The 26,729-nt window shown below is 44.3% G+C and overlaps 1 protein-coding gene across 1 annotated transcript in view; it reads left to right on the top strand.

Moving 5' to 3' along the window:
• Positions 1-26,729, top strand: part of MYO18B (myosin XVIIIB) — a 236,673-nt gene that overhangs the window by 129,673 nt on the left and 80,271 nt on the right. Inside the window, exons 31-33 of the mRNA XM_012644105.1 lie at positions 3,837-3,947; positions 6,504-6,608; positions 16,881-17,033. Coding sequence (XP_012499559.1) covers positions 3,837-3,947; positions 6,504-6,608; positions 16,881-17,033 — 369 coding nt within the window. The remainder of the gene's footprint in view (positions 1-3,836; positions 3,948-6,503; positions 6,609-16,880; positions 17,034-26,729) is intronic.

Here is a 26,729-nt window from a genome sequence, read left to right as displayed (position 1 = left end):
GAGACACCTGCCTTGATCACCTTGCAAATAGCCCCTCTGCCATGCCACGGCCACTTTCCATCTCTTACTTGGTTTGCTTTCCTTCTTAGTACCTGCCATCATATTAGACAGTATTTTCTAAAAATTTGCTCAATGCCTTTCTCCCTCTTTAGGATATAAGCTTCATGGAGTCAGGTTTTGTTTGTTGTTGTTGATGTTGCTTTTCGGTGTATTTCTAGGGCCTAGAATGAGGCCAGGTACATAGTCGATGCTGAAAATAACTCTTGACCAAATAGCTAACATTTTTTGTGTGCTGTCTGTGTACTGGACTCAGCCCTAAGCTCTCTCCACACATCGTCTCATGAATTTCCACGAGAACATTTTGTGAGGAGATACAAGTATTACGTCCACCTTACAGATATGGAAGTTGAGGCCTGGAGTGAGTGGCAGGGATGGGATTTGGAACCTGCTTCATTTGACCCCCCGCTGCTTTGCTGCCTACTACGTGCCTGGCATTGTGCACAGCCTCAAGGAAGGTCAGCGTGCTAGTCTTTGGCAAATATAAAATAACTAAGGGGAGTAAGACAGGGATATCAAATACTCTCGTACCAGCACTCTCCACAAAGCACCAGGTGAACATTTTATTTGTCCGCTTGTTTATTTATATGCCCACCTCGTCCTGTAAAGAATTTCAGGCAGCTTACTGGATATATGTGTAATAAAATTCAGAAACTATATAAATAAAGCAATCTGAATCAGAAAAGCACAAATGAAAATAGACGCTAAGGAGGGGGTGTGGGGACAGTGAATTAATATGCGGATATGCAAAACATGTGATCTTACACCCTTAATGGTTTAGCTCTAAAATTCCTGGTGGCCAGAGAGAAAAAGGAAATGTGAGTTACAAGCTTTTTATGATCCCCAAGATAAAAAATAAAGCAATATTTCAAGGGGAAGTAGGGCTTTTTCTGATACTTAGCACTAAAGAAATTTCTCATATGGGATTCTGTAAAAGGCAGTTATTTTTAAGTGGTTTTTTAAAGGCTGGGACCCCCTTATACAAGGAGGTCTGACCAGGTGTCGTGGGTGTGCAAGGCAGACGAGCAGATCTGTTGGAGAGGGAGCGGATGAGCCGGGTGCCGGCCCCTGCGTCTTGGTTACGCCACTCTATTGGGATAGAGCCTCCTGAGCGTCCGGACATGGGCGTGGTGGGTATGGACGAACAGGGTCCAGAGTCTTGAATGCTCATTAGGGAGCAGCAAAGAAGACAGAACATGAGCAGGTCCCTTGAGTCCAGGCGTTCAAGGCTGCAGTGAGCTATGATAGAACCACTGCACTCCAGCCCAGGAGATAGAGTGAGACCCTGTCTCTGAAAAACAAAAAACACAGAACACGTCCTTTACTTACTCCACCAACCGTATTTATTAAGTCCTTCTTCTGTGTCAATACCTTCTCCTGTGACACTGAGCATGCAATGATAAACAAGACAGATACCACCTCTGCCCTACCAAAGTTTATAGTCATTCTGAGTGTTACAGAACACTTACCTTGAAGATCTGGTCATGGGAGCAGGGTTGGGAGAGAGGTCAGGGAAGACTTCCTGGAGGAAGTGACACTTACTGAAGCTGAAAGCTAGAAGACGAGTCAGAGTTGGCTAAATGAGAGAGTTTCGGACAGGGGTAACAGGCCGTGCAAAGGCCCAGAGGCAGGACAGCTATATGACATTTAAGGAGATGTACTATGGGGTCTTTGAACAGCTCATTGTCTCTGTGACCTTAGGAAAACTCTTAATTGTTCCAGACTTCAGTCTCCTCCTCTGCACAATGAAATAAAGAACCTTATCAATTCCCTAGCTTCCTGCCAGCCCCAGCTATGAATCTGTGAAGGTTCTCGAAGAAGGTAGAGACCTATCTGGGTAGGTCTTTAAAGGACATGGAGGATAATGCAACATCCTCCAGCAACCCAGTGTTCTTTAGATGAGCAAGGTCCTCACAGAGCCAAGAATAAAGCAAGCACTTTAAAAAATTGCCTTAACTCTTTAAGATACCACCAGGGGACCACTCATGCTTGGAAGCAGAAATGTACTACCATGACCTCAGGGACCCGAAAGCTAACGCAGCTTCCCAATTTTCCACCTTCGGCTTACCCAGGAGGTGAGATCGACTCAATGCGTTTTTCCATCTTCAGCCTCACCCTGACTTCATGCTGTGTTGTGCCCTCATAGACATCCAGTAGATATTTATTGATGATAATATAGCACTTTTTTTCCAGGGAATTTTATGTTAACTCATATAAGTTTGACATAAATGGTATTGCAGATGTCAAGAATGTCCAAGAAGCTAGAAAAAAATGGAAAAGAAATATTGTATTTACTTGCTCAGCCTCCTCGGTTTGGATTATCTTTGTATAAGCTCTGTCATTTTAAAGAAGAAAGAGAAGGAAGCTGACATTTAAAGTGAGCCTCCTTTCTGCCAGGAACTGTAACAAGGGCTCTGTTGTTCACTATCCTTTCTGCTCTTAACTACTGTCCTATGTAGCAGGGAATTTTATCAACATTTTAAAAAACCACGATTGGTTTTTTTTCTCAAGTTAATTTCCACGTTAAACAGAAGTTGTGACGTTTTGGAAGCTTGATGAGAGGTGCCGGGACAGTACAGTAAATGGTCATAAAGTGACTGTTTCTGCAATGTTATCCACATATATTACTGGGTTTCGAATACTTCTCCATGGACCAATAACAGTAAAGAGTAGAGATAAATGAAAGCTTTAAAGTATATATAGTCTTAGGCTTTGTACCCTGGAGATTCTGATCCAATAGATCTAGGGTGAAGCCTGGAATTTGGATGTTCTAATTATGCATTAGTAATTCCAATGTGCCACAGAATTCGAGACGCCAGGGCTCGGGCCAGCCTCTGCATTATGCAGATCAGGAAAGTGAAGTCTCGAACTAGAACTGGAACCCATGACTTTCGCCTTCCATTTTAGGACCTTTTCTACAACTTCACACAGTTTAAATGTTACGCACAGCTCATTGCATGCTGTGCGCGCCTGTGTGGGGACTCTCATGTAAAAGATTCAGCTCCTTTGTGGAGCTCTTATTAATAATTATGTCAGGCTGCCAGGGAGGGAGGGAATAATTTTTTTTCTCCCTTTTCAAACTAATGGGTCAAGAGAAAGTAATATTTATGTGTCAGGCATTGTGCTAGACGTTTCGTATGAATCATCTCATTTAATACTCATAGTAGCATTCTAAGATGGTTGTTTTCTCCCATCCAAGTACTAACCAGGCCTGACCCTGCTTAGCTTCTGAGATCAGATGAGATCGGGTGCATTCAGGGTGGTATGGCCGTAGACGTAAGATGGTTGTTTTCTACAGAGAAAGAGGGAACTGATCCAAAGGTGACGTGAATTGTCCAAAGTAACATCTTGGCGAGTTACCTCCCTCTCCAGGCATTCATATCGTTGGAAACTTTTGTTCTACCATTGCTCTACCCATACACACACACACACACACACACACACACACACACACACACACACCATTGCCGATGCCTGCTCCCGGGATGAGAAATTTGTTTCATCTTAAGAGTGTTGAGAAGAATTCTGAGGCTAAACTCAGTGGGACAGTGTGATTGATTAGTGAGGCTTGTTCCAAGCTCAAGAAGGGATAGAGGTGGCATTTGGGCTATTCATCTACCATTTCTGACCTTCTGGGGTGCCTAGGGAGAGAACTTGACTCTCACCGATGCATTGCACAAGTGAAAAATGCAATTTAGAATGCCAGAGATGACATGGAGGGCAAGGGGAGGGGGACAGGGTCACCCTCACGTACTGTCCCTGCCGCCCCCCCCCACCAGCTACGCCAGCGGTTCGAGCTGGAGATCGAGAGGATGAAGCAGATGCATCAGAAGGACCGTGAGGACCAGGAGGAAGAACTGGAGGATGTCCGTCAGTCCTGCCAGAAGCGGGTACGTGAGCAGTGAGCACAGCTGCGCCCTTGGGGCCTGGCAGGCCCAATCTGGATGTCCTCTTCCTTAGAGTGAGGGGGAGGCCAGGGTCTGGGGTCCGGGGACAGGCTCTTTCTCTAAGCACCTGAGACCTTAGCTCCTGAGGTACCTCCAAGGGTGCAGGAGCAGAAGTACCTATCTTAAATACGATCTTGGAATTCCTAGAAGCCTCTGGAACTTTCCAGCATAATCATGCCAAGATTTCTACTAAGAACCCATAATGCCATGTGTGACTGATGCCTTGGGTAAGGGATTCTTAGTTTCAATAATGGGACCAATCCCTTCTGGCTATTTCCATCGCAGCTAAAATCATTTCTTACATTTTATCCAAGATCTCTGCAGACATTCCAAACAGTGTATAAAAAAAGCAATAAACCCTTGAAATCTTACCACCTAGGAACCATCGTTATTACTATTTTCAATGCTCTTTTACCTCGTTCTTTCACTGAGCATACACACATACGTATTTGCAGGGGCATCGCTCTCACCAAATGAGGTCATGCTGTTTTGAAGCGTGCTATTTCTACTCAGCAGTTTGCCGTGGACTCTTTTCATGTCTGTAAATACGTATCTAACTTGTATGTTTCATGACTTAACAGTATTACACCCTAAGCGTGTTCTCTAATTTATTCAACACATCTCCCTCATCGGGCATTTAATTTGTTTCTGGTTTTCTGCTATTATAACCAATGCTGAGATAAACATCTTAATAGGCGTATTGACCGATGGGAATGTAAGATGAATCCTCCAAGTGGGATTGCTAGAAATCTTTGGGTTAAGCCTCATTTGACAGGTTCCCACACTTATTCTAGCATGACCTCCTCCCCCTTCCATCATACGTGCAAACACCACCATGGGAATATTCTACAGAAACACACTCCAGAAAACTTTGCCTTGCTTGTTACATAGTTTTTATTATTTTACGTATTTTTCAAAATGAGTTTTAGCTTTTCCAGTCTTCATTCTAAAAACAGATATGAGCAGAATGCCTTGTAGTTCTCACTCTTAAAAGAAAGTTTTGAAATGAACTCGCTTTCTATAGAATTGACCATCAATCAGTATTTTTTTTTTCCCCTCCATGGGTCAGGAGATGAACGCCCGCTGTCCCTGCCCAAGTTCCTTCAGATGAAGGTTGCACAAATTTCTGGACTATTGAAAGAATGCCTCAGGGAATGGTGTGTGTGCCCGGGACCAGGGCTCTGATGAGTTGGAGATGTGACCCAGACCCCACCGAGGCTTTTCCGTGAACAGATTTATAAAGGGAGAGAGTGAAGTCAGAGAAAGGTGTTTTTCTCCTATGACAGACACTGACATTGACTTCACATTCTAGTGGCTGTTCTGTTCAGTCTATCAGTCACTGTGGCAGGAAATCAATTGTTAGTGACCTGGGTGGGAAGGCTGGGGCTCTCTTGCGTGGCAGAGAGAGCTGGGGCCAGGAGACAGGACACTAACTCCTCTAAACAACAACTGATGCAAGCTATGCACTTCAGATCCCCCGGGATTCAGTTTGCTCACCTGTGAAATAGGATCCCTGGCATGAGGCAGAGAAGAAGGATGGAGGGGATGAGGTAACATACACGAAAGAGGCTGGGGGTGGGTGTCTGCAAAGCACAACTACAGAGGCGTATTCACTTGAGTGGGGAATGCCTGTGTTTGCTGGGCAATCACGGAGAAATCAGAGCCAATTGTAAATTAAATGAGTTGCTCATAGTCAAATGTCTTGGTTTGTTCAGGCTGCCATAGCAGAATACTGTGGACTCTGTGTGGCTTAAACAACAAACATTTATTTCTCGCTGTTCTGGAGGCTGGGAAGTCTGAAGTCAAGGTGCTGGCAGATTTAGTGTCTGGTGAGGGCTCCCTTCCTGGCTTGCAGACGGCCGCCTCCTTGTTGTAGCCTCACACGGTAGAGAATGAAACAGAGGAAGCAAATTCTCTGCTATCTCTTCCTATAAGGGCACTAATCCCATCATGGGAGCACCACCCTCATGGCCTCATCTGAACCTAGTTACCTCCTTATGGCCTCACCTCCAAAGACCATTGCACTGGGAGTTAGGGTTTCAACATACGAATTTTGGAGATACACATGTAGTTTTTAACACCAAATAATTTCAAATGCAACATTTTTTTGCACCATGGTATACATTTAATAAGGGAAGTAGATGCATTTTAATATGTTGGTTATAATGTTGTTCAGAGCCTTGAAAAATCCCAGTGCCAAGACTTTCAAATATTCAAGCAGTGGCCGTGACTATAAGAGGAAGATGCCTGTTCCATTGGGGAGCTGGGGGAGGGGCCTCACAGTCAATGGCAAGGGGCTCCCCATCATTGTCCAGTCCCCAAGCTTTTAGGCTCCCGAGTTCTCCAACAGAGACACTCCCTCCCAGTCACCAAGGCAGCCTTTGTGGAATAAAGCCACGAGCTCCACATCCCTCCTTCCTCCCCAGGGTCCCTGACTTGTGGGATTTGTCCAGACTGAGCTCTTTCACACTGTGTATCCCTGTGCCCTGTGTCCCGTAGCTTCGTCAGCTGGAAATGCAGCTGCAGCAAGAGTATGAAGAGAAGCAAATGGTCCTTCACGAGAAGCAGGATTTGGAAGGCTTGATCGGAACCCTCTGTGATCAGGTGAGTGGGAGACGTCAGCAGACATTTGGGAGGACACGCTCCCTGTCTTCAGGCCCTATTAGAGAGACAGACTCATAGGGAGACCAGCTGGAGGGGAACCATCCTCTGGTCTTCAGGAAAGGCCAAGGAACAGGCGTTTTGGCTGGCCTGTCCCACCTGCCCCGACATGCCCCTTTCTCCACCAACTGTCTTTCTCCCATGCTCACTGGCTCTCCCAAGGAGACCTTCAGCTGCCTGCAAACAGCAGGGCTTTTGGAAGAACCCATGGGAATAAACAGAGCGATAGATGAGGTTGTCTTGCCTTCAGCAACCATTGAGGTAAGAGTATAGACAGTCCTTGCTTTAATGGGGTGAGTGTGAATGGCCACTATGCTCATGGCTGCCCTAGTGAGAATCTGACTTTTGCTAGAAGCAGCCAGGGTTAGAGTCAGACAAATGCATCTTAAAGTCCCAGTTGGGCTAATTCTGTGCACACAGTTTCGAGTGAGCTAGGTAACCACTCTGAGCTTCTGGGGAGCAGAGCCTTGCGAAGCTGCTGCCACCACTGTGCACCAGGGGTCTCAAGTGCAGTGGACATTTGGACCTGGATCATTCTCTGTGGTGGGGCTGTTGTGTGCATTGTATGATGTGGAACAGCATCCTGGCCTCCACCCACTAGATGCCAGAAGCACACACCCCAGTTGTGACAGCCAGAAATGTCTACAGACATTGCCAAACGTCCTTTGGGGACAAAATCAGCTTCCCTCCCTACAGAGAGCCGCTGCTGTACTAAAGTAGCCAGCAGAGCTCAGAGCCAGCTTCTGATTTCAGAGTTGCAAGGAATCGTTCTTTCATTCCCCAAATATTCCATTCCCTGCGGGTGCCGCTGCTATATGAAATCCCAACATTGGAGAGAAAAGCCTGTGGCTTCCACAGTTTCTTTTAAAGTATCACAGGAGTGTATTTTATTGTATTTGCTTAATGTGGGCTCAATGTCTGCTGACTAGTAATGGTCTTTGTATCAATATCCTTTCCCAAATTCATTTGCTTCCTTTGCAAAAGAACGTGGGTCCACTTCACATGGTCACCTGGGACAGCCAGGCCATGGACAAAATCAGTGCTATTATGTATTTGAAAACAAACGGATGAACTGAGTGAATTCCGGGGCAGGGCCACCATAGCAACGGGAGGGAGCGTTAGAAGCCCAGAGAATCAACAGGAAAGCTATGTAATCTTCCTTCTTCTCTGGGTTTTTTAGTTTCACCAAACAATTGGGACCATTGAATTCAGAGCCACTGAGATTGGTTTCCTTTAGTGTCAGTGCAAGAGAGCACAGCCCAGTCCCAGATTCTAGAATGATAGTCAGGAACCCCCGGGACAAGGTTGCCTTCCATTCAGCACAGTTCACTTGAGAGCACAAAGTAGGTAACGCAGTAGAGAGGCTTTAATAAATATTGCCAAAATAAATGTTACATGTAAAGGGAAGGTAAATTTAGATGAGTAAAATGACAATTTTGTGTTAGTCATCAAGCTGGAGTCTTTTTAATAAATTATCGCCTTTGATGATTTTAAAATGTTTTCATTATGACCTTTGCCAAATCTTTAGAAAAGTAGAAAAGATAATGTAATTGGTGTTTATACACCAAGCACCCAGGGTTCACGTAAATTAACATTTTGCCATGTTTGATTCAGCCGTTGTTAAGGAAACAAAACATTTCAAAAACAGTCGATGTCCTCTTGGTGTCCCTTCCAAGTCTCACTCTGCTCCTTTTGCCCTCCCTCCCCACCCCTGCAGAGGGAACCACCATCCTGAGGTTGAAACGTGTAACTCCCGTGTGTACACTTCGACTCTAACCATGTACAGCACATACAATTCTGCACTTTTCTTTGTCTCCTTCCATACTATGTTTTTGAGGTTAGTCCATGATAAAGCATGTAGATTTAATTAATTCACTTAGTGAATTAATTCACATAGTATTTAATTAATTCACATAGTATTCATTTTTTTTTAATTTCATTTTTCTATTGGGGAATATTTAGTTGCTTCCACCCTAAGACACGAAACTGCAGTGCCTGTTCTTACTTATGTCTCTCTGTGCACATGGGCAAGAGTCTCTCCAGGGTCTGTGGCTAGAAGAGGAATTGCTGGCTCCTAGGAATGTGCGATGTTGAAATTGTTAAATGTGGCCCAAATTGTTCCCCAACGTGATTGTGGCAGTTTCCACTCTCACCAGCAGGGTTTGAGGTTTTGATTTTCCATATCCCAGCAAAGACATGGCACTGTCTAGACATTTTAAAATTTTTTCCTGGGCATTGGGAGTTAAATAGCACTGAATGTCCCTCATTAGTGGTGAAGTTTTCACGTGTTGATTGTGGATTTTTTTTAATCTGAATTACCTGTTCGTAGTCTTTCGTCTCCGTTTTTTTTCCATTGATGATGCGTGATCCTTATACAAGATGCTAATCCATTTTTGGTTATAAATTTTGAAACTATCTCCTACATTATGGATAATCACTATGTTTATAATGTCCTTTGGTTAATAAAAAGTGTTTTTTAATCACCTGGGTGTGGTGGCGGCATGTGCCTGTAGTCCCAGCTGTTCTGGAGGCTGAGGCAGGAGGATTGCCTGAGCTCAGGAGTTTCAACACCAGCCTGAGCAAGAGTGAGACGCCATCTGCACAAAAAATAGAAAAATTAGCCAGACGTGGTGGCATGCACCTGCAGTCCCAGCTACTCGGGAGTTTGAGGTAGGAGGATCCCTTGAGCCCAGGAGTTTGAAGCTGCAGTGAGCTATGATGATGCCACTGCACTGTAGCTGGGGTGACAGAGTGAGATCCTGTCTCTAAAATAGATAAATAAATAAAAATAAATAAATAGTTTTTAAAATACAGCCATATTAATTGATCTTGTTTATGGTTTGTGCTTTTATATCTTAAGATATCTTTCCTTAACTAGAGTTCATAAAAATGTCATATTTCTTAAAAATTCTAAAGTATTGTTTTTGACATTTTTAGGTCTTTAATCCATCTAGATTTTATTTGGGTGTACTGTGCGAGGTAGGAATCTGTTTTCCCTCAATATAGATAAACTTTGTTTTATTTCATGAAGAGTTCTTTCCTACAATTTGCATGTATGCCTGGTGTTTGATGAGCTCTCCATTCTGGTTCATTGGTTTCTCTGTTCTGCATTAATCAACACATAAGTGCACATATAAGAATAACATCTATTGGATGTCGGGCAGGGGGGAGGGGACGGGTATATGCATACACAAAGAGTGCAGTGCGCACCATCCGAGGGATGGACACACTTGAAACTTGGACTTGGGGAGGGAGGGGGCCAAGGGCAACATACGTAACCTAAACATCTGTACCCCCGTAATATCCTGAAATTAAAAAAAAAAGAAATAAAAAAAAAGACTGTATGGTCTTAATAGCGGGGTTTTGATAGCTCATAGGATAGCCACCTTGCTTGTCTTTAAACATTGCCTGTTTTCTGGATCCTTTAATCTTCTCATTTAGATCCGTAACAAAGCCTGTTGTGATTTTCATCAGAAACACGGTTGATTTATAAGTTAGCTGAGAACGACTGACTTTTTATATATCAAACTGTTGTATTACTGCACATGCTGACTCTCCCCATTTATTTATGGTTTTCAGTAATATCTTATTAGTTTTATCCATACAAGTCTTGAACATTTTTGTTAGGTTTATTTTCAGGAAACTTGTAGTTTCTATGGCTATTATGCATAGAATATTTTTCTATAGTCTGTATTTCAATTAGTTATTGTGGCACATGGGAATGCTATTGATTATTGTGTGTCGATCTTGTATCCGGCAAACTTGCCAAATTCGTATTTTTCATATTTCCTCTGTAGGCTCTTTTGGATTTTCTACATTAAGAGTCTTACCATTTGAAATTCAGAACAGTTTTGCATCTTGACTATGAATTGGGGCAACAAAGAGATCTCAACAATTTCAAAGAAAAAAATGTTATACTTTCTATCTCTTGTTTCTTTTTCTTACTTTATTTCATTGACTTGGGCCAATGAAATATGAGATGGAATGGTAAAGGAGATATTTGACATCCTTTTCTTGTCCCTGACCTTAATAAGAATGCTTCTAAAGCCTTGGCATAGACATACTTGCAGTGTGTGTTTGATAAGCACAGTCATGCACCATTTAGTGATGGGGACACGTTCTGAGAAAGCAGATTAGGCAATTTTGTCATCCTGCAAACATCACAGAATGAATTTACACAAACCTAGATGGTATAGACTAGTACACTTCTAGGCTATATTGTATAGCTTATTGCTCTAAGGCTACACACCTGTACAGCATGTGACTGTACTGAACACTGTAGGCAGCTGTAACACAATGGTAAGTATTTGTACATCTAAAGATATAAAAGGTACAGTGAAAATATGGTATTATAATCTTATGGGACTACCATCATATATATGGTACGTCATGGATCAAAATGTTGTTATATGGTACATGAGCTTAATAAGGTTCAATCAGCCTTCTTCTATTTGTAGTTTTCTAGTATCTTGAAAAAATGTTTTATCGTTCAATATTGTCATATGCTTTTTCTGCCATTGTTGATAATCCTATGACTTATCTCATTAATTTATTAATGTAGTATAGAATATCTTAGTATAATGTATGCTGACATATTTCTCAGATGAATTTCAGTTATTTTTTTAAAATACACTGCTCTCTTGGATTGCTAACATTTTATTCAGGATTTTTGAAACTGGGCACATAAGTTAAGATTGGTCTGTAATTTTCTTCCCTTAGGCTATCCTTGGCAAATGTTGTATTAAACTCATGAAATAAGTTTGCAATTATTTCTTTTTCTTTTTCTTTTTTTTATTTCAGCAAATTATGGGTGTACATATGTTTAGGTTACGTGTGTTGCCCTTGGTTCCCCCCCCACCGAAGTCCGTGTTTCAAATATGTCCATCCTTCGGGTAGTGGGTATTTGTATACACAAGGAGTGCAATGCAATTATTTCTTAAATAATTTTTAAAATATTTGAGTCAGATGGTTCTTGCAGATTTGATACAATTTGCCTATAAATCCATCTGGATCAGGTTTCTTTTAGGGGGTAAGGTAGGCATTTGATTGCTGTCTCAAAATTCTGTAATAATAATTGAACACAAATTCAGATATTATTCTTTTCCTTATTGAGTGAATTTTGGTAACTAATGTTTCTAGGCATTTATTATTTCATCTGACTTTTCATATAGGTTGGCATAAAAATTCTTGTTACGATGTTTTCTTATGGTTTTAAAAATGCTACTGTATCAGATTATTTTCTTTTTCAGTCATATTAATAATAATGTCCACTTTTGAGGGTTTTGTTGTTGTTGCTCAGTCTTGTTAGAAATTTGCCTGTTAATCCTTTCAAACAACCAGCTTCTGTTACATTGTTTCTCTGTCTTGTATTTATTAGCCTCTGCCCTTATGTTTGTTTCCTTTTCCTTCTCCTTTTCATTGATTTAGTTTTTTGTTCATTTTTAGTTTTGTTGTTAAAGTTTTTAACTCCATTTCAATATTTTTTATTCCATTTAAAATGTTTTTTAAAGTACATTTAAGATAATGCCTTCACCTTGAAATGCTACTCTAGTTCCACCCTTACATGCTGTTTTTTCATACCTTTTGTGCTTTCCTCCTTTAACTTGTCAATTATTTGTAAACTGAGTTTCAAGTGTATTAACATTTGGGATTATCTAGGATAACTTTTTACTGTTAATGTTTAATTTAATGTCGTTTGGACAGATAACATGATAGAATGCATACGATTTTTTTTTTCTTTGAAACTGTTGAGATCTCTTTGTTGCCCCAGTTCATGGTCAAGTTAAACAAATTATTGAATGGAAAAGAATGTAGCTGCTTATGAGGAATAGGGTTCTATACATGGCAAATAGAGCAAGCTTGTTAATCTTTTGATTTCAAAATTATACGCAAATATAAAAGCATAAACCATAAAGGAAACGTTTAAAAATATATAATTACATTTTTAAAAATTACCTCCTGTTAACTTTGGTTTTGTCTACTTGATCTGCTTCTAAGAGAGTCCTGTTATAGTCCTCCTATCATTGTGGTTTTACCGAGTTTTGCTAATAATTCTGTTATAGTTTCTCCTCATGTATTTTGTGGCTGTGTATTTAGCTGCACCTGAGTTTTGTATTGCCTCATGTCCTTGCCAGATTGTTCCTTCAATTCTGATATAGTATCTCTCCTTTCTCTATGAATGATTTCTGCCTTATTTTATTTTGCTTGATTTCTTTTAGTTAGTTTTCCTGCAAGATCTTTTTTTAATCCCTTCATTTTTAACCTTTCTGAATGCGTGTATCTGTGTTTGTGTTCACATGCTTCCTTTAAACATCTGGATTCTTTTTTTCTGAGACAGAGTCTCACTCTGTCACCTGGGCTAGAGTGCAGTGGCATGATCATAGCTCACTGCAACCTCAAACTCCTACGCTCAAGCGATCCTCCTGCCTCAGTCTCCTGAGTAGCTGGGACTACAGGCCCATGCCACCATGCCCAGCTAATTTTTTCTATTTTTAATAGAGATGGGGTCTTGCTGTTGCTCAGGCTGGTCTTGAACTCCTGACCTCAAGCGATCCTCCCACTTTGGCCTTCCAGAGTGCTAGGATTACAGGCGTGAGCCACCACACCTGGCCTACAGCTTGAAATTTTTAATCCAATATTTTAGTCTCTAACTTTTCATAGGAAAATTGAATTCATTTACATTTATCATAATGCCTACTATATTGAAACTATTTGCATTGTCTTATTTTGTGGTTAGCATTTGTTGTTTTCCTTTTCTTTGCTCTTTCTTTATTGCTTTCCTACTTTTGGCTAGTGTTTTTGATGTTTCCTTTTGTTTTACTGCTGGCTGAGAAGCCACAAACTATATTTCTATTCTTTTAGTAGTTATTAATACATTTTAAGATTATTACTTAATCATAATTTTTTTCTAATATATTTTAATTTTCACAGCAATGCTGTGGGATAGGTATTATTATTTTCTTCATATAAATGAAAAAAGTGATAATCAGAGAGGTAAAGCAACTGATCCAGGATCATATAGCCAATAAGTGCCCTGAATAGATTTTAAATGAAGTCTATATTATTTGAAAGTCCATAATTTTTAAAATCTAACACCATTCTGCTTGAAAGGGATAAGGTCCAGTTAGGTAGAACCATACTTCAGTGGGTTATCTTTTTTCCATAGTGTCATCAGGCAGCTCAGAAACCTTTGGCAACACACATTCTCTTCCCAAGCCTCAGTTTCCCCTTCTTTAAAGTGGCTTGATTATTGCTAACAGCACTTCTAGATCATATTTTAATGATGCTTCGGAGAGTTCTTTGACAATGGATATTTAACAACTGCCCCAAATAATTTGCCTGTATGATAAATGGTGAACCAAGGTTTGAATATAGTTTCCCACAGCAGCACTAAGCATCATTTAGATTTATTGGTTAATTATTCACCATCTTTATCCAAGTTTGAATCTTTGTGCTGCAAACTGGGAACTCACAGAATGACATTTATTTCTCATTAACCTAATGAGGGTTTTTTTTGCCCTCCTCTCTTATAGCAATTCATTATAAAGGGGAGGATGACTGGTCTGCGATTTTGTTGTGAATTTTGTTTGCGATGCTCTCTCTGAAAAGGAGAGGGTGCTAGCATTTCCAGGGGCTTTCTGGCAGTGAAGATCGTAGAACTTGGGCCGTCTCTACAGTGGGGTCAGTGCCAACATCAGGGAAGGTCTCTGACGTGGGAATGTCTCTGATGCTGACTCACCCTATGGGGGAGTTAAAGGCACTGTAGGGTGTGCAGAGCACAAGCAGATGTGAGTATAAGAACCATGCAATGCCCACTGCTTGTGTTTAGCCATGGTACAAATCTGGGCTCCGGAGTAAGTAAATCTGGGTTCAGCTCATAGCACTGGGCACTGTGGTGTAGTGGTTAGAGGTTTGCGTTCTAATGCTGAGCTGCCTGGGTTCAAATCCCTCTACAGCCGTTGAGTAGCAGTGTGACCTTGGGCTGATCACTTTCCCTCTCTGTGTCACTTTTATGAGCTACCCTTCCATTTCCCCATGACAGTATATACTTAAGAGCCCTGGGTAACTTCTCTCACTTTGTGACCTGCCCCCTCTGTGGGGTTTTATATCCTCACCCAGAAGTGCACATACCAGACTGTTCCTCTCCTCTCTGTCTTTGCTCACGCGGTGCCTTCTACCTGCAATGCCTTTCCTGAACCTCCCCCAGCTAGGAGCAGCTCGCTTCTACTGCCCCCTGCCACTCCAGCCTGAGCTAGCTGATGCTCCTCTGTGCCTCCAGGGCAAAACATACCTGTCTCATGAAATATTTTACTAAAATTACCTCTTTCCAGCCAGAAAAGCAGGATTCCTATCCCAACTCTGCCCCTTACTAGCTGTGTGATCTCTGGCAAATGACTTCATCTCTGTAAGCTTCAGTTTCATCATCTGTAAAATGGGACTCATCGTACTACAACCCCACTGAGTCGTCACGATGGCTAAACGCGTTAATCACCGCAAAGTGTTTACAACAGTGTATGACACTTAGAAAGTGTCTATAAATGTAAGCTATTACTGCATTTGTGAAGGTAATAATAATAATGTCTACTTTTAAGAGATTGTCAAAGGAGTTAAATGCAATAACATGTGACAAAGAGCGTGGCACTGTGCCCAGCCCTCAGCTCAGTTCAGCAGGTGATGAGAGAGAGGATTTTAAATGTACCAAAGCCGTACATCTCAGAAAAAGGGCTATATTCTAAGAACCAACTCATTTTTCAAATAATTCAAAACCTGCCATAAAGAAATAGGAATATGAAATCTAGAGGAACCGCATTCTAGGTCATCAGACGATACTCATAATCCTTTATGTTTGTAAAGCACTCAACAGCGTACAAAGTGCTTTGTGATCCTTTATCACGTCTGATCCTTGTCTTATCTCAACATGAAGGACAGGGATTTTTTTTTTAACCTCTCTTTTTATAGACAAGAAAACTCAGGTTCAGAGAGGTGGCGCGATTCAGTCAAGTTTCCCACCATCAGCAAATGATAAGCCAGAGTTTAAAGCCAGTTCATCTTATTCTCAACCCCACATTCTTTCTAGAATATTCTGGGGCATTCTGAGCATCGCAGAAAACAGGTAGCATTTGGCATGGAGGCACTGATTTCTAGGCGTGTGGAAACCAGTCCCAGAGTTGAGGCACCTGCACCCCCTGTCTTTAAGACTCAGCGTCTGGTGTGTGGGGCTGTGTTCTTCCCCACGGTCTCTCGAAAAGTCCAAGAAGGGGGCTGTTAGTTTCTTTCGGGGACCCTGGCACACTGTGTTTTAAGTCAACGCTGGTTCCAGAGGAGCCCGCAGGCTGTTGGAATTTCATGCGGGGCCCCGTGTAATCCTGCCCCTCCTCTGCTTTGTCTCAGCCTGTAATTTTGGCCACTGCAAGTTGTCAAGAAGTCTAAGGTCACAATCCTGGTGCCCAGTCCAGGATGTGGCTTCTTCAGGACCCGCTTGACAACTGTCCCCTACCAATTCAGGATTCTGGGTGAAGGAATGTGCTCACCTCTGGGTAAGGTCTCTCTGCAGAAAATGATCTCATCTGCCTGTCCTTAAACTGGGAAAGTGGGACCAGCTCAAAGGACAGAAAAGATTGCTAATTAGATCTTCAAAAGGAACATGGTTACTATTCACTGATGTGTAACGTACATGCAGAGACGCATGCCATATCCCACGTGTACAGCTCAACGAATTTCCATAAATTCATAAAAAAGCACAAAATTGCAGATCAATAATATTAATAACCCCCAGAAGTCCCCCTCATGCCCTGTCCAGCCCAGGGCTGTCTTGACTTCTACCAGCAGAAATGGCCAGAAGAAGAGGGACAGGCTCTTACGAGATGAGGTGGGGTCATATTGATGACTTTGGTGCAAAAAATGGGACAGAGTGACTTTGGATCCATACAGGCTGTGATAACAGTGATGATAGCAACACTGTTTGTTTTACTTTGACTCTGCGTTGGGCACTGGGCTAAGCATGTATGTGATTTTCACAGCAGCCCTGTGTGGTCAGTACCAGTCCCATTTTACAGATGAAGAAACTGAGGCTCAGGGAGGAGATGGATCTCGTCCAAGATCATACAGTGGGGGTGACTGATGCAGGATTTGAACTTAGGGAGGCTGGATCCAGAAAACGTGGACCCTTGCCACGGCTTTGTCATCTAAGCTCACGAACCTTCCATTGGCTTCCAGATCGGCCATCGGGATTTTGATGTGGAGAAGCGTCTTCGGAGGGACCTGAAGAGGACGCACGCGCTGTTGGCAGACGTGCAGCTCCTTCTGGGCACCATGGAGGACAGCAAGACGTCGGTCAGCAAGGAGGAGCTGGAGAAGGTGCACAGCCAGGTGGGTGCCGTGGGGTCCGCGGGAGCCGAGCTGGGAAGGATGCTGCAGCCAGGGGAGAACGGCTCTCCCTGCAGGCAGGGGCAGGGCCATGGCGTCGACCTCCGAGTTCACAGACCTGCAGAGAGATGGGGGACATTGCAGGGCGGGGAGCGTTATGTGGCTGTGGCAGGTGAGGAGGGGGAGTCTAAGGAGGCGTCCTGTCCCCTCCTTCAGAGCTGAGGCAGAATGCGTCTGTCTGGAGGGCCTGGGCAGAGCAGTGCCCGGGCCAGGAGGGCTGAGGGCAGCATCTGTGTGTGTGTGTTTGGTGACCACCATGGCTGGATATGAACCACATAGCAATAGCGCCAGTAAACAAAGCCAACTCTTAACAACAGCAACAGTGATGACAAACAATAGCCGTTTGCTTGTGAGAATGATGTTGATCGAGATAGGATGTTGACCACTGACGGCCGCTCTCTGGAGCCCTCACCCGGAGTGGGGTCCTCTGTATCCGCCCTATGTGTTGTCTCGTGGTGTTCTCACGACAGCGGAGTGGGGTGAGAATCATAGACTTTACTTCACAGAAGTGTGAAGTGATCCACCCAGAGTCACACAGCTCGAAAGTGGCAGTGCCAGGATTCGAACCCAGGTCTTCAGGCTCCACCATCCCTTGCTGCCTCGGAGGAGGGCAGGAGCGCAGTTCTCAGGGTGGATGGGAGGTGCAGCCAGGGCGGGAACTGGGAACCTGGGGAGACCTGATGAGTGTGGTTTTCCAGCTGCAGACCGTGGCCCGGGGCGGCTGGTGTCGAGAGCTGTGAATGGATTCTGCAGGGTGGCTCGAGCCCTGGAGAGAGAGGTCCCAGAGCCAAAGGATGTAGCAGGGACTCAGGCTTTGCTGCCAGTCCCCACAGGGAGCTGAAGACACCTGGGGAGGCTCCGAGCCCTGCGGGACTATTGTGCCCGTGCGTGTGGTGTTACCCTCTCAGTCACGCACGTCCCTTGCCTGGGCCATTCTTGCTGAGCCTTCACCACCTCCCTTTCTTGGAGGGTTGGCATCCCTTCCTCCTTCTTCTCTGGTCTTGTGTCATCTGGCCTTAGCCATGCCACACGGCCGGGGGCAGCTTTATCTTCACGATGTATCCCCAGAAACTCAGACAGGTAATCTGACTCGCCAGCGAAACTGCAAGCTTCCCGAGGGCAGGAACTAGGTTTCATTCATCTCTGCTGATGCCCGCTTAGTCTTTTGCACATAATAGGTACTTTTCCGTTGAGTTCCATTGGCTCGTGCACCTCATTTATAGATGAGGAGACTGAGGGTCAGAGCGGCCTGAGGTCACATGGCCAGCCAGAGGCTGAACCAGGCCTGGAACCCACATCTCCTGACTCCAAACCTGGTCCTCTTCTCTTATCCTTTTGGAAAAACAGCTCACGATGGTCAGTAGGTCCCCAGGAAGGCAGCGGGAGGCAGCAGAGTATAGCGCCAGGTGTTAGAAATTGAAATTCCAGAGTTTCTACTTGCTTCCAGTCTCTGGTGTCAGTTTCTATCTATAAAACAAAACATTTCAGGTAGAGCTTATTCGCTTAACTGGATCTTAAACAAAAAACAAAAGACAAAAAAAATAAAAACTAATTTCAGATTTGATTTGGATCTCACCCACCCCGGGTACCGCACTGTATTCAGTTGCCATGGTTGCCCTGTCTCCTCCGGTCTGGGGCAGTTTCCCAGGCTTGCCGTTTTTTCATGACCTTGACAGTTCGAAGGAGAACTGACCAGGTATCCTGTAGAATGCCCCCCAAGCTAGGATTGTCTGGTGGTTTTCTCACGATGAGACCAAGTTTATGGGTTTTGGGAAAGAACACTGTAGCAGTGAAGTACCTTAAACCAGAGGACATCTCGGGGCCCTTCCATCTTAAAACTCTGCAATTCTTAGCCATCACCTTTGTCCTGTTGTCCCCTTCTGGAGTGACCAATCCTGGCTTCTCTGGGACTTTCCTGGTTTTAGTGCTGAAAATCCTGCGTCCTGGGCAAGCCAGGATGTTTGGTCACTCTATGCTGTATGGCCATGTCGGAACTCCAGAATCAGGCTGGGGGCGTTGGCTCATGCCTATAATCCCAGCACTTTGGGAGGTTGAAGGCAGTAGGATCGCTTGAGGCCAGGAGTTCGAGACCAGCCTGGGCAACATAGCAAGACTCCATCTCCACAAAAAATTTAAACATTAGCTGGGCGTGGTGTCACATGCTCGTCCCAGCTCCTTGGGAGGCTGAGGCAGGAGGACCACTTGAGCCCTGGAGTTCAAGGCTGCAGCGTGCTGTGATCATGCCACTGAACTGCAGCCTGGGTGACAGAACGAGGCCCTGACTCAAAAAAAAAAAAAAAAAAAGCCAGAACTACGGGTGCTTGAATGCATCCCCTCACTTAATCCTCAAGTGGATGTGGTATTGTGCCCATTTTACAGATGGGGCAATTTTGTCCAGAGGTGGCAAGCGGTGTGCCCTAGGTAGCACAGCAGGTAAATGGCAGAGCCAGGATCCAAATCCAGAGTTTTGTGATTCTAAGTGCAGAATGTGGAGGTTCTTTTGCCTCCCGTTGCGTCTTCTTGCCTGTTTGGCTGACCAGGTGGGTGGGGAAGCTTGAGCCTATTGTCTTGCCTCGGGTGGGCAGTGGAGCTGTCCCAGTGCTGGGCCCGAGGCTAGGCGCCTTGAGTTCGTGCAGCCCTCTTGGTAGAAGGCCACGTGCCTGTCCATCTTCTATCAAAATGTTCCCGAAGTCACAGCCCCAAGCCTCCCCTGCCCCCACAGGTGGATGTTCTTGAAAAGGAACCAGGGTGGTTTTGTTTCCTTTTTCTTTCTTCTTTCTTTTTCTTTAGTATTCATGAGCATTCTCCCTCTGCAGGGTTAAAATGTGTGTTCTTGGGAAATAGTGGTATTTAATGAAGGCGCTTTGAGCCGAATCAAAGAGCATCATTCTTCTGAAAGTCCTTCTTCCCGGTCTCTGCATCCGGCTCCTATCAAAGGGAATCCACAGCCTTGGCTTTCTGTTGCTGTTGTCATGGAAATCGTTATAAGGATGGGATCGCGTGGACCAGAGGTCAGGGTACAGTTGCTTTGGCTCCCAGCACACGTGTCCCGGATGCCAGAGTCAGAGCTAATCAAATAAAGCAGTGATGACATTGGGCATTGCCGCATCTCGTCTCTGTTGTACGGTATTTGTCCTTTGCCTGAAGGCTGCGTGGATGCAGGCAGGGGAAGCAGACAGGAGGGGGAAGGGAGAGCGAGCTAACTCCCTCTGGCTGCGTCTTAAGTGCTGGGTATGGTGTGAACAATTCATGCATCGGGCATTGACGCAGCACCTACTGTGCGTCAGGCGACAGGCTAGGTACCAGTACGGCGGTTAGTAAGACAGATGTGGTACCCACCCTGCTGGAACTTACTCCCGATGGAAAAGAAGAAAGACAATGACACAAATACACAAAATCATTCCACACCTTAATTTGAGTGAGAAAGGAAAATAAACGGGGCCCCAGAGTAGGGAACTGCAGGGGGTCTTGTTTAGCTTGGGAATCGGCTACAGTGTCCTGGGGGAAGGAGGAGCAGGAAGGGACTGGAACGTGCAGGGCCTGGAAGATTGGGATTTTATTCCAGAGGTGGTGAGGAGGCACCGGGAGATGCTGAGCAGAGCATGACGGAGTCTGATTCATGTTTTGGAGGATCGTTCTTCTGTGTGCAGAAGGGACTGTGGAGGGAGGAGTGGGCGTGCTTCTCGGAGGATGATACGCCCTTTTAGGCCAGAGGAAGTGGTCACCTGGGTTAGGGGGTGCTGATGGAGATGGCGAGAAGGGACAGACTTGGAGCCGCCGAAGTGGAATTGCCGGGACTTACAAATAAGATTTGATGACAACAATTAAGTGTGCTATTTTAGATAATCCTTGCCATAACCTTAGGAGGTAGATATTCCTATTTTTGACCCATTTTACTAATGAGGAGACAGACTCTGAGAGGGCGAGTAATTTACCCAAGGACACACAGCAATGCATGTCCAGAAGCTGTAAATGCCAACAGTCCCGTACCCTTGCAACTTGGTTTACCCGCTATGGTTCCTAGTAACTTTTATTAAGCACTTACTAGGTGCCAGGCTTTTTCTTAGTGTCTTGGGGGCCCTGAAACTTGGGTACACATCAGAGAACTTAAGCACCATCTAAAACATCACAGATTTCTAGATCCTACCCCCTAGATACCCTTTTCGAATGCACCTGTTAGAGAACCGCATTCATTCTGCCAATATTGATACAGCCTCCTCTCCAGGATGAATTTGGGGCCAAACTTCAGGGATAAAGAGGAGATGACAAAGTCCCTTCCCCTGAGGGGCTCCCAGTTCTAGAGGCAGATTATAGGAGGACAGTGAGGAACTCTATACTGGAGGAATATTTGAGTTTAGTTAAAGAGGAAGCCTTTAATTTTGCTTTGGGAGGGGAGCTGGTAGCTTTGGCTGTCTCTGTAAAGATAGGAGTGAATTGCTGGTTAGATAAGATACATGTGGGCTTTCTAAGAAGGAAGCAGCCGAGCATGAAAGGGCAGAAGCCCGTGGAGACAGAAAGTACATTCAGTCCGGTGTGGCGCAGATGGAGTATAGGTGCCAGAGGGTAAGGACAGGGAAGATCTGCCTGTAACGGAGGCTGGAGCCGGCTCGTGAATGGTTTGGTGAACCAGGCTAAGGAGTTGGCGCTTTATCCCAGAGTCATAGGGAGCCATAGAAAGCTATGGAGCAGAGGAGGACATAGCCAGAAAAGCTTGTAAAAAATGGCAGGGTTCCAGTTCCCCAGATAAAGCACTGAAACCCTGATGTATGGAATATCAGGCAGAACCGGCAGCAGGAGAAGGTCCTTTAGCCAGAGCCTCTTCTCTCCTTGCGGGCAGGCACTCCCTCCGCCCATTGCCCCACATCTAGAGAATCATATGTCTCTTTCCGCCCAGTTTTCCTCCACTGGGAGCCTTGGATATATCTCAGTTAACACCTGAGGCTTAAGATCCTCCTGATAAACACAGAAGACTCCTGGACTCCAGGCAGAGGGTTCAAATCCTGCTTCTGCCTCCTACCTAGCTGTAGATCTTGGGCGAGTCACCTGCCTTGCGTGGACTTCATTTTCTTACCTACTAAGTGGGCATGATAATCTCAGCTAATTGGGCTGGTAGAAAGAACACTGGACTGTGGATTTGAAAGGAGTCTCTAAATTGAAAACTCTAGGACAATCATTTCAAAATACAGCACTGCCCACTGGCTCCCTCGTTCCACTTACTGGTGTCAGCACGTTGGAAGACTTTGGTTTCTGGGCACATGATTTTACAAGACCTCGTGGAACCAGGTAGGTAAGACAAGGTGTGGGGCTGATCTAATGACACCTGTTCTTTCGGAGCCAATTTCTCATTAATTCCCGTGGAATGTTTCCACTGGAAACAAACTAATCTGGAGACAGAAGCAATTCCAACAACCAAGATATATAATTGAGATAATCGCTGTGCATAAATAACATCTGTGAGGAGCAGATGCTGGCACCTGGCTCCAAGGAGAAAGTGGGAGGTGATGTCTGCTCTGGGGCAGTAGTTGCTCCCTCCTCCCCCCTCCATTTGATTCATGCCTTTGACCTTTGTCTGCTGCCAAAGGAAATATGTTATTTGCTTTTTGTTAAATAGAGAATGGTTTGCACTGAGCTCTTTAGTTGTTTACTTAATTCATGCTGGGGGCTACATTCCTCCTCTTGCTGAGAACAAAGCTGCCACCAAGCCCAGTCATTCTACCCCACTAAGTACTTTGAAATGCATCCCTTTCTCTCTCTCCCTGATCTTATTGCACACCACCTGCCTGCCTGCCTGTCTGTCTGTCTGTCTGTCTCTCTCTTAGATTTCTCTCAAGCCTCTGGTTGTGTCCAAGCACTCTTTCTGCCACCTGACCTTTGGAAAGAGAATTTTAAAATTTAAATACAATCTTGGCTCTTTGTGTTAGGATCCATCAGTAGCTTCCCATGGTTCTCTGCGTAAACTACAGGTTTCCTACCTTAACCTACAAGGATGCACAGTCCAGCTCCTACCCTCTTGTCACCCCTCCCCAGCAGCTTAGAATGGCGTGGCCACACCTGTCCTAAGAGTTTCACCTTTGCCCAAGCTGCGCCCTCTGCTGGCTGGGTTCTTGCTACTTCCCTCAGATCCCTCCGTCCTGTGAACACCTGTGTATCTTTGAACTTGAGTTTGGACGTCCTCTCTTGGAGCCCTCTCCGACCCCCACGGGCTGGGTGAGGGTTCCACCTCTCTCCTCTCACGATCCGCTGGGTTTAAGTTAGTACTTAATGCTCTCTTTAAATTTCCACTTTGATTCCCTCACTTTCTTTCTAACTCCTTAAAGGCAGGAACTGGACTTATCCAAAATCACAAAGGTAATAAGAGGTCCAGCCAGGGTTTGAACCCAGGGAGTCCGACCGCAGCACTCAAGAGTGCTACCCTGCACCACCAATGTGCCTCCTGTTGGCTCCCTGCTGTCTCTGAGCCATCACATCCTTTCTGTTCGCCCTGAGTGCTGCTGCAGACCCTTCCACCTGGGGACTGTGGCCCAGCCTTGGCGTTCACCCCGGTGGGGCCGTTAGACCTGGTGCGTCTCCTGCACGGTGAACTCCACTGGTGGTTAGCGAACAGCCCGCGGCCTCCCATTAGCACCAGAAGACTGATGACCCTGGATTCATCCCCAATGCTCTTAATTAGGACATTTGTCACCATGTGTCACCCATGCTTCCATGAGACATTGCAAAGAATTATGAGCGGGCACCTTGGGAACACTTCTCCCCAGCCGGGAACTACAGAACAGGTGGCTTCCCTTGATGTTTTATTTGAAGAGCATCATTTTTTTTTTTTAAGATTATGTTGGAGTGAATTGATTCAATATTAACATAACCTCTTGTCAGAGGAGATAAAGACTGAATTGTAATTGGTGAAAAACATGGTTATCACCGGCCCGTTTGCCCCACAAATATTGACACTTTTAATGCTGTGATGAATGGCGTGGGAAGAAGCTGCCCTTGTAATAGGCACGAAAGGCCATCTTCTCCCCAGAACCACCTGTTGCTGTTTAGCCATGAGCAGCCCAGTGGCCCTCCAGGGTCATGATAGCTGTCTCAACAATAAGGATATTGATGGTGAACATTGGCTGTTTACACTCTGCCAGGCACGGTGCCACACACTTCAGTGTTGTGACTTAATTTTTCCCCACAAACCCACTTGGATGATTCCCCAAGAGTAGGGGCCTTTTCTGTTTGGGGCCAGTGTGTAGGAGTGTGGCTGCATACAGCAAGTGCCCAATGAATGAATGGGGACTGACCAGATGGGCGGTGAGTCTCCATTTTATGTAGGAAGAGGATCTGCATATAGAAAAATTGCCCAGAGAGTTAGGTGGAACTAGGATTTTTAAAAAAATTATTTAAAAAAAATTTAAATCTTACAAAGAAGTTGCAAGAGTAGTTCAAAGAGCTCCTGTGAATTCTTCACTCAGATCCGCCAACTTTTAACATTTTGCCGCGTGTACGTTATCACTTTCTCTCTAAATGACATTTTCTGAATTATTGGAAAACAAATTACATGGTGTCCCTTTATCCTAATCAAAACCAAAAAATTTAATATCGATAAAAATGCTTTATTTTCTAATCCAGGGGGTGGCAAACTAGGGTCTCCAGGGCAAATCCGGCCCACTGCCTATTTTTTTTTGTTTGTTTTATTACAGCCTGTGAGCAAAGAATGTTTTTTATGTTTTTACATGGCTTTTAAACTGCTTATATAAATGTCCACATATATACTTGATCTTGCCTCTTGGCCTGCCAAGCCTAAAATACTTGCTATGTTGCCCTTGAAGAAAGAGTTTGCAGATTCCCGATCTTATCTGCTGACTATTCAAATTTCACCAATTGCCCCATTAATGTCCTTCGTAGCAATTTATCCCCGAGTTTAGGATCCAACCTGGGATGTAAAACTGCTTGCATTCCATTTTTATGAAGTCATAGTTCCTCAGTCTTTCTTTGCCTTTTATGATGCTGACATTTTTGGAGAGTTCAGGCCAGTTATATTGTAGAATGTTCCTCGGTCTGAAACCCCATCTTTCTGATTTCAGAGCCATTTGGATTTGTGCAGGTCAGAGGTTCCTAGGACACAGGACTTTCTGTTTAAAACCAGAAAATCCCAGGCCAACAGGGATGAGCTGGCTGGTCATCCCTGCGGCAGTGCGTCTAGCACTAAGTCATCCTGGGGAAGATAAACTCCGCCCCCCAATTCTCCCACCCTCCACCTGGCCTTTCAGTAAGGCTGGTTCTCAAAAGGCAACCCAGCGATTTAGGAGAGAGGGTGACAAGCCAGGTGCCAGTTTAAAAGCCTGTCCCCTTCCAAGCAGGCCTTTTGCCTACCGAATTCCCATGCTGCTCATTAGATGAGTTCTCACCATCCGCATGTGTTGACCTTGTGTCTTGATTTTTTGCTCCCTTTATGCCTGTGAGATTTATTGATATTACTGAGTGTGGTAGTTGGTTCACTCTGTTTCGTGTGACTACCACAATTTATCCATGTTGCTGTTGATGGACATGTGGGTTGTGTCTAGATTTGGGTTATCGTGAAGAAAGCCACTGTGAATATTTTTGACATGTCATCTTATGAGGGAGACAGAGTGGGGTGCAAATGCATGCATTTCTATAGGGTGTATATCTACAAATGTGATATCTCTAGATCACAGTACACCTGTTTGTTTGGCTTTAGCAGATACTACCAACTGGTTTTCCGACGTCTCTGTAGACATCTACACTGTAACAACAGAATATGAGACTTGGCTGGCATCCCATCACTGGGTATTGTGAATCATTTAAATTTTAGCCATTCTGGGGGAGTATATTTGGGATTCTACTTTGCATTTCCCTGATGAGTAATGAGCTGCATCACCTTTACAAAGTATATTGGCCATTTGGATATCTTCTTTTACCTGTTCAGGGAGTATGCTTATTTTTCTGTTGGGTTGTCTGTATTTTTCTTAGTGATTTGCAGGATACTTTGGATTTAAACTCTTTGCTAGATACGTCTATTGCAAATATTTTCTCCTGGTTTATGGCTGACATCGCATTTTCTCAGTGGTGTCTGTTTGTGAAGAGAAATTCTTTTTTTTTTTTTAGATTTCAGAATATTACAGAGGTGCACACATTTTACTTACATAATTTGCTTTTGTACAGTTTGAGTCAGAGTTATAGGTGTGCCTTTCACCCAGATCGTGTGCATTGTACCTGTTAATTGTGAATTTACCCATCCCCTCCTCCCCTCCCCCACCTGCTTGATTTCCATTGAGTTTTACTTCCATATGGGCACACAAGTGTTGATCAATTAGCTCCAATTTAGTATTGAGTGCATATGGTGCTTGTTTTTCCATTCTCGCAATACTTTACTTAGAAGAATGGCCTCTGGTTCCATCCAGGTTGTTACAAAAGATACCAGATCACCATTTTTTAGGGCTAAGTAGTGCTCCATGATGTACATATACTACATTTTATTAATCCATTCATGTATTGGTGGTCATGTGGGTTGTTTCCTCATCTTTGCAATTATGAATTGTGCTGCTGTAAACACTTGAATGCAAGTGTCTTTTTTATAAAATTTCTTTTTTTTTTTTCCTTTGGGTAAATACCTAGTAGTGGGATTGCTGGATCAAA

This window comes from Propithecus coquereli, unplaced genomic scaffold (genome assembly GCF_000956105.1).
Source record: "Propithecus coquereli isolate 6110/MARCELLA unplaced genomic scaffold, Pcoq_1.0 Scaffold206, whole genome shotgun sequence".
Taxonomy (NCBI): domain Eukaryota; kingdom Metazoa; phylum Chordata; class Mammalia; order Primates; family Indriidae; genus Propithecus; species Propithecus coquereli.
This window is presented reverse-complemented; position numbering and strand designations above follow the sequence as displayed.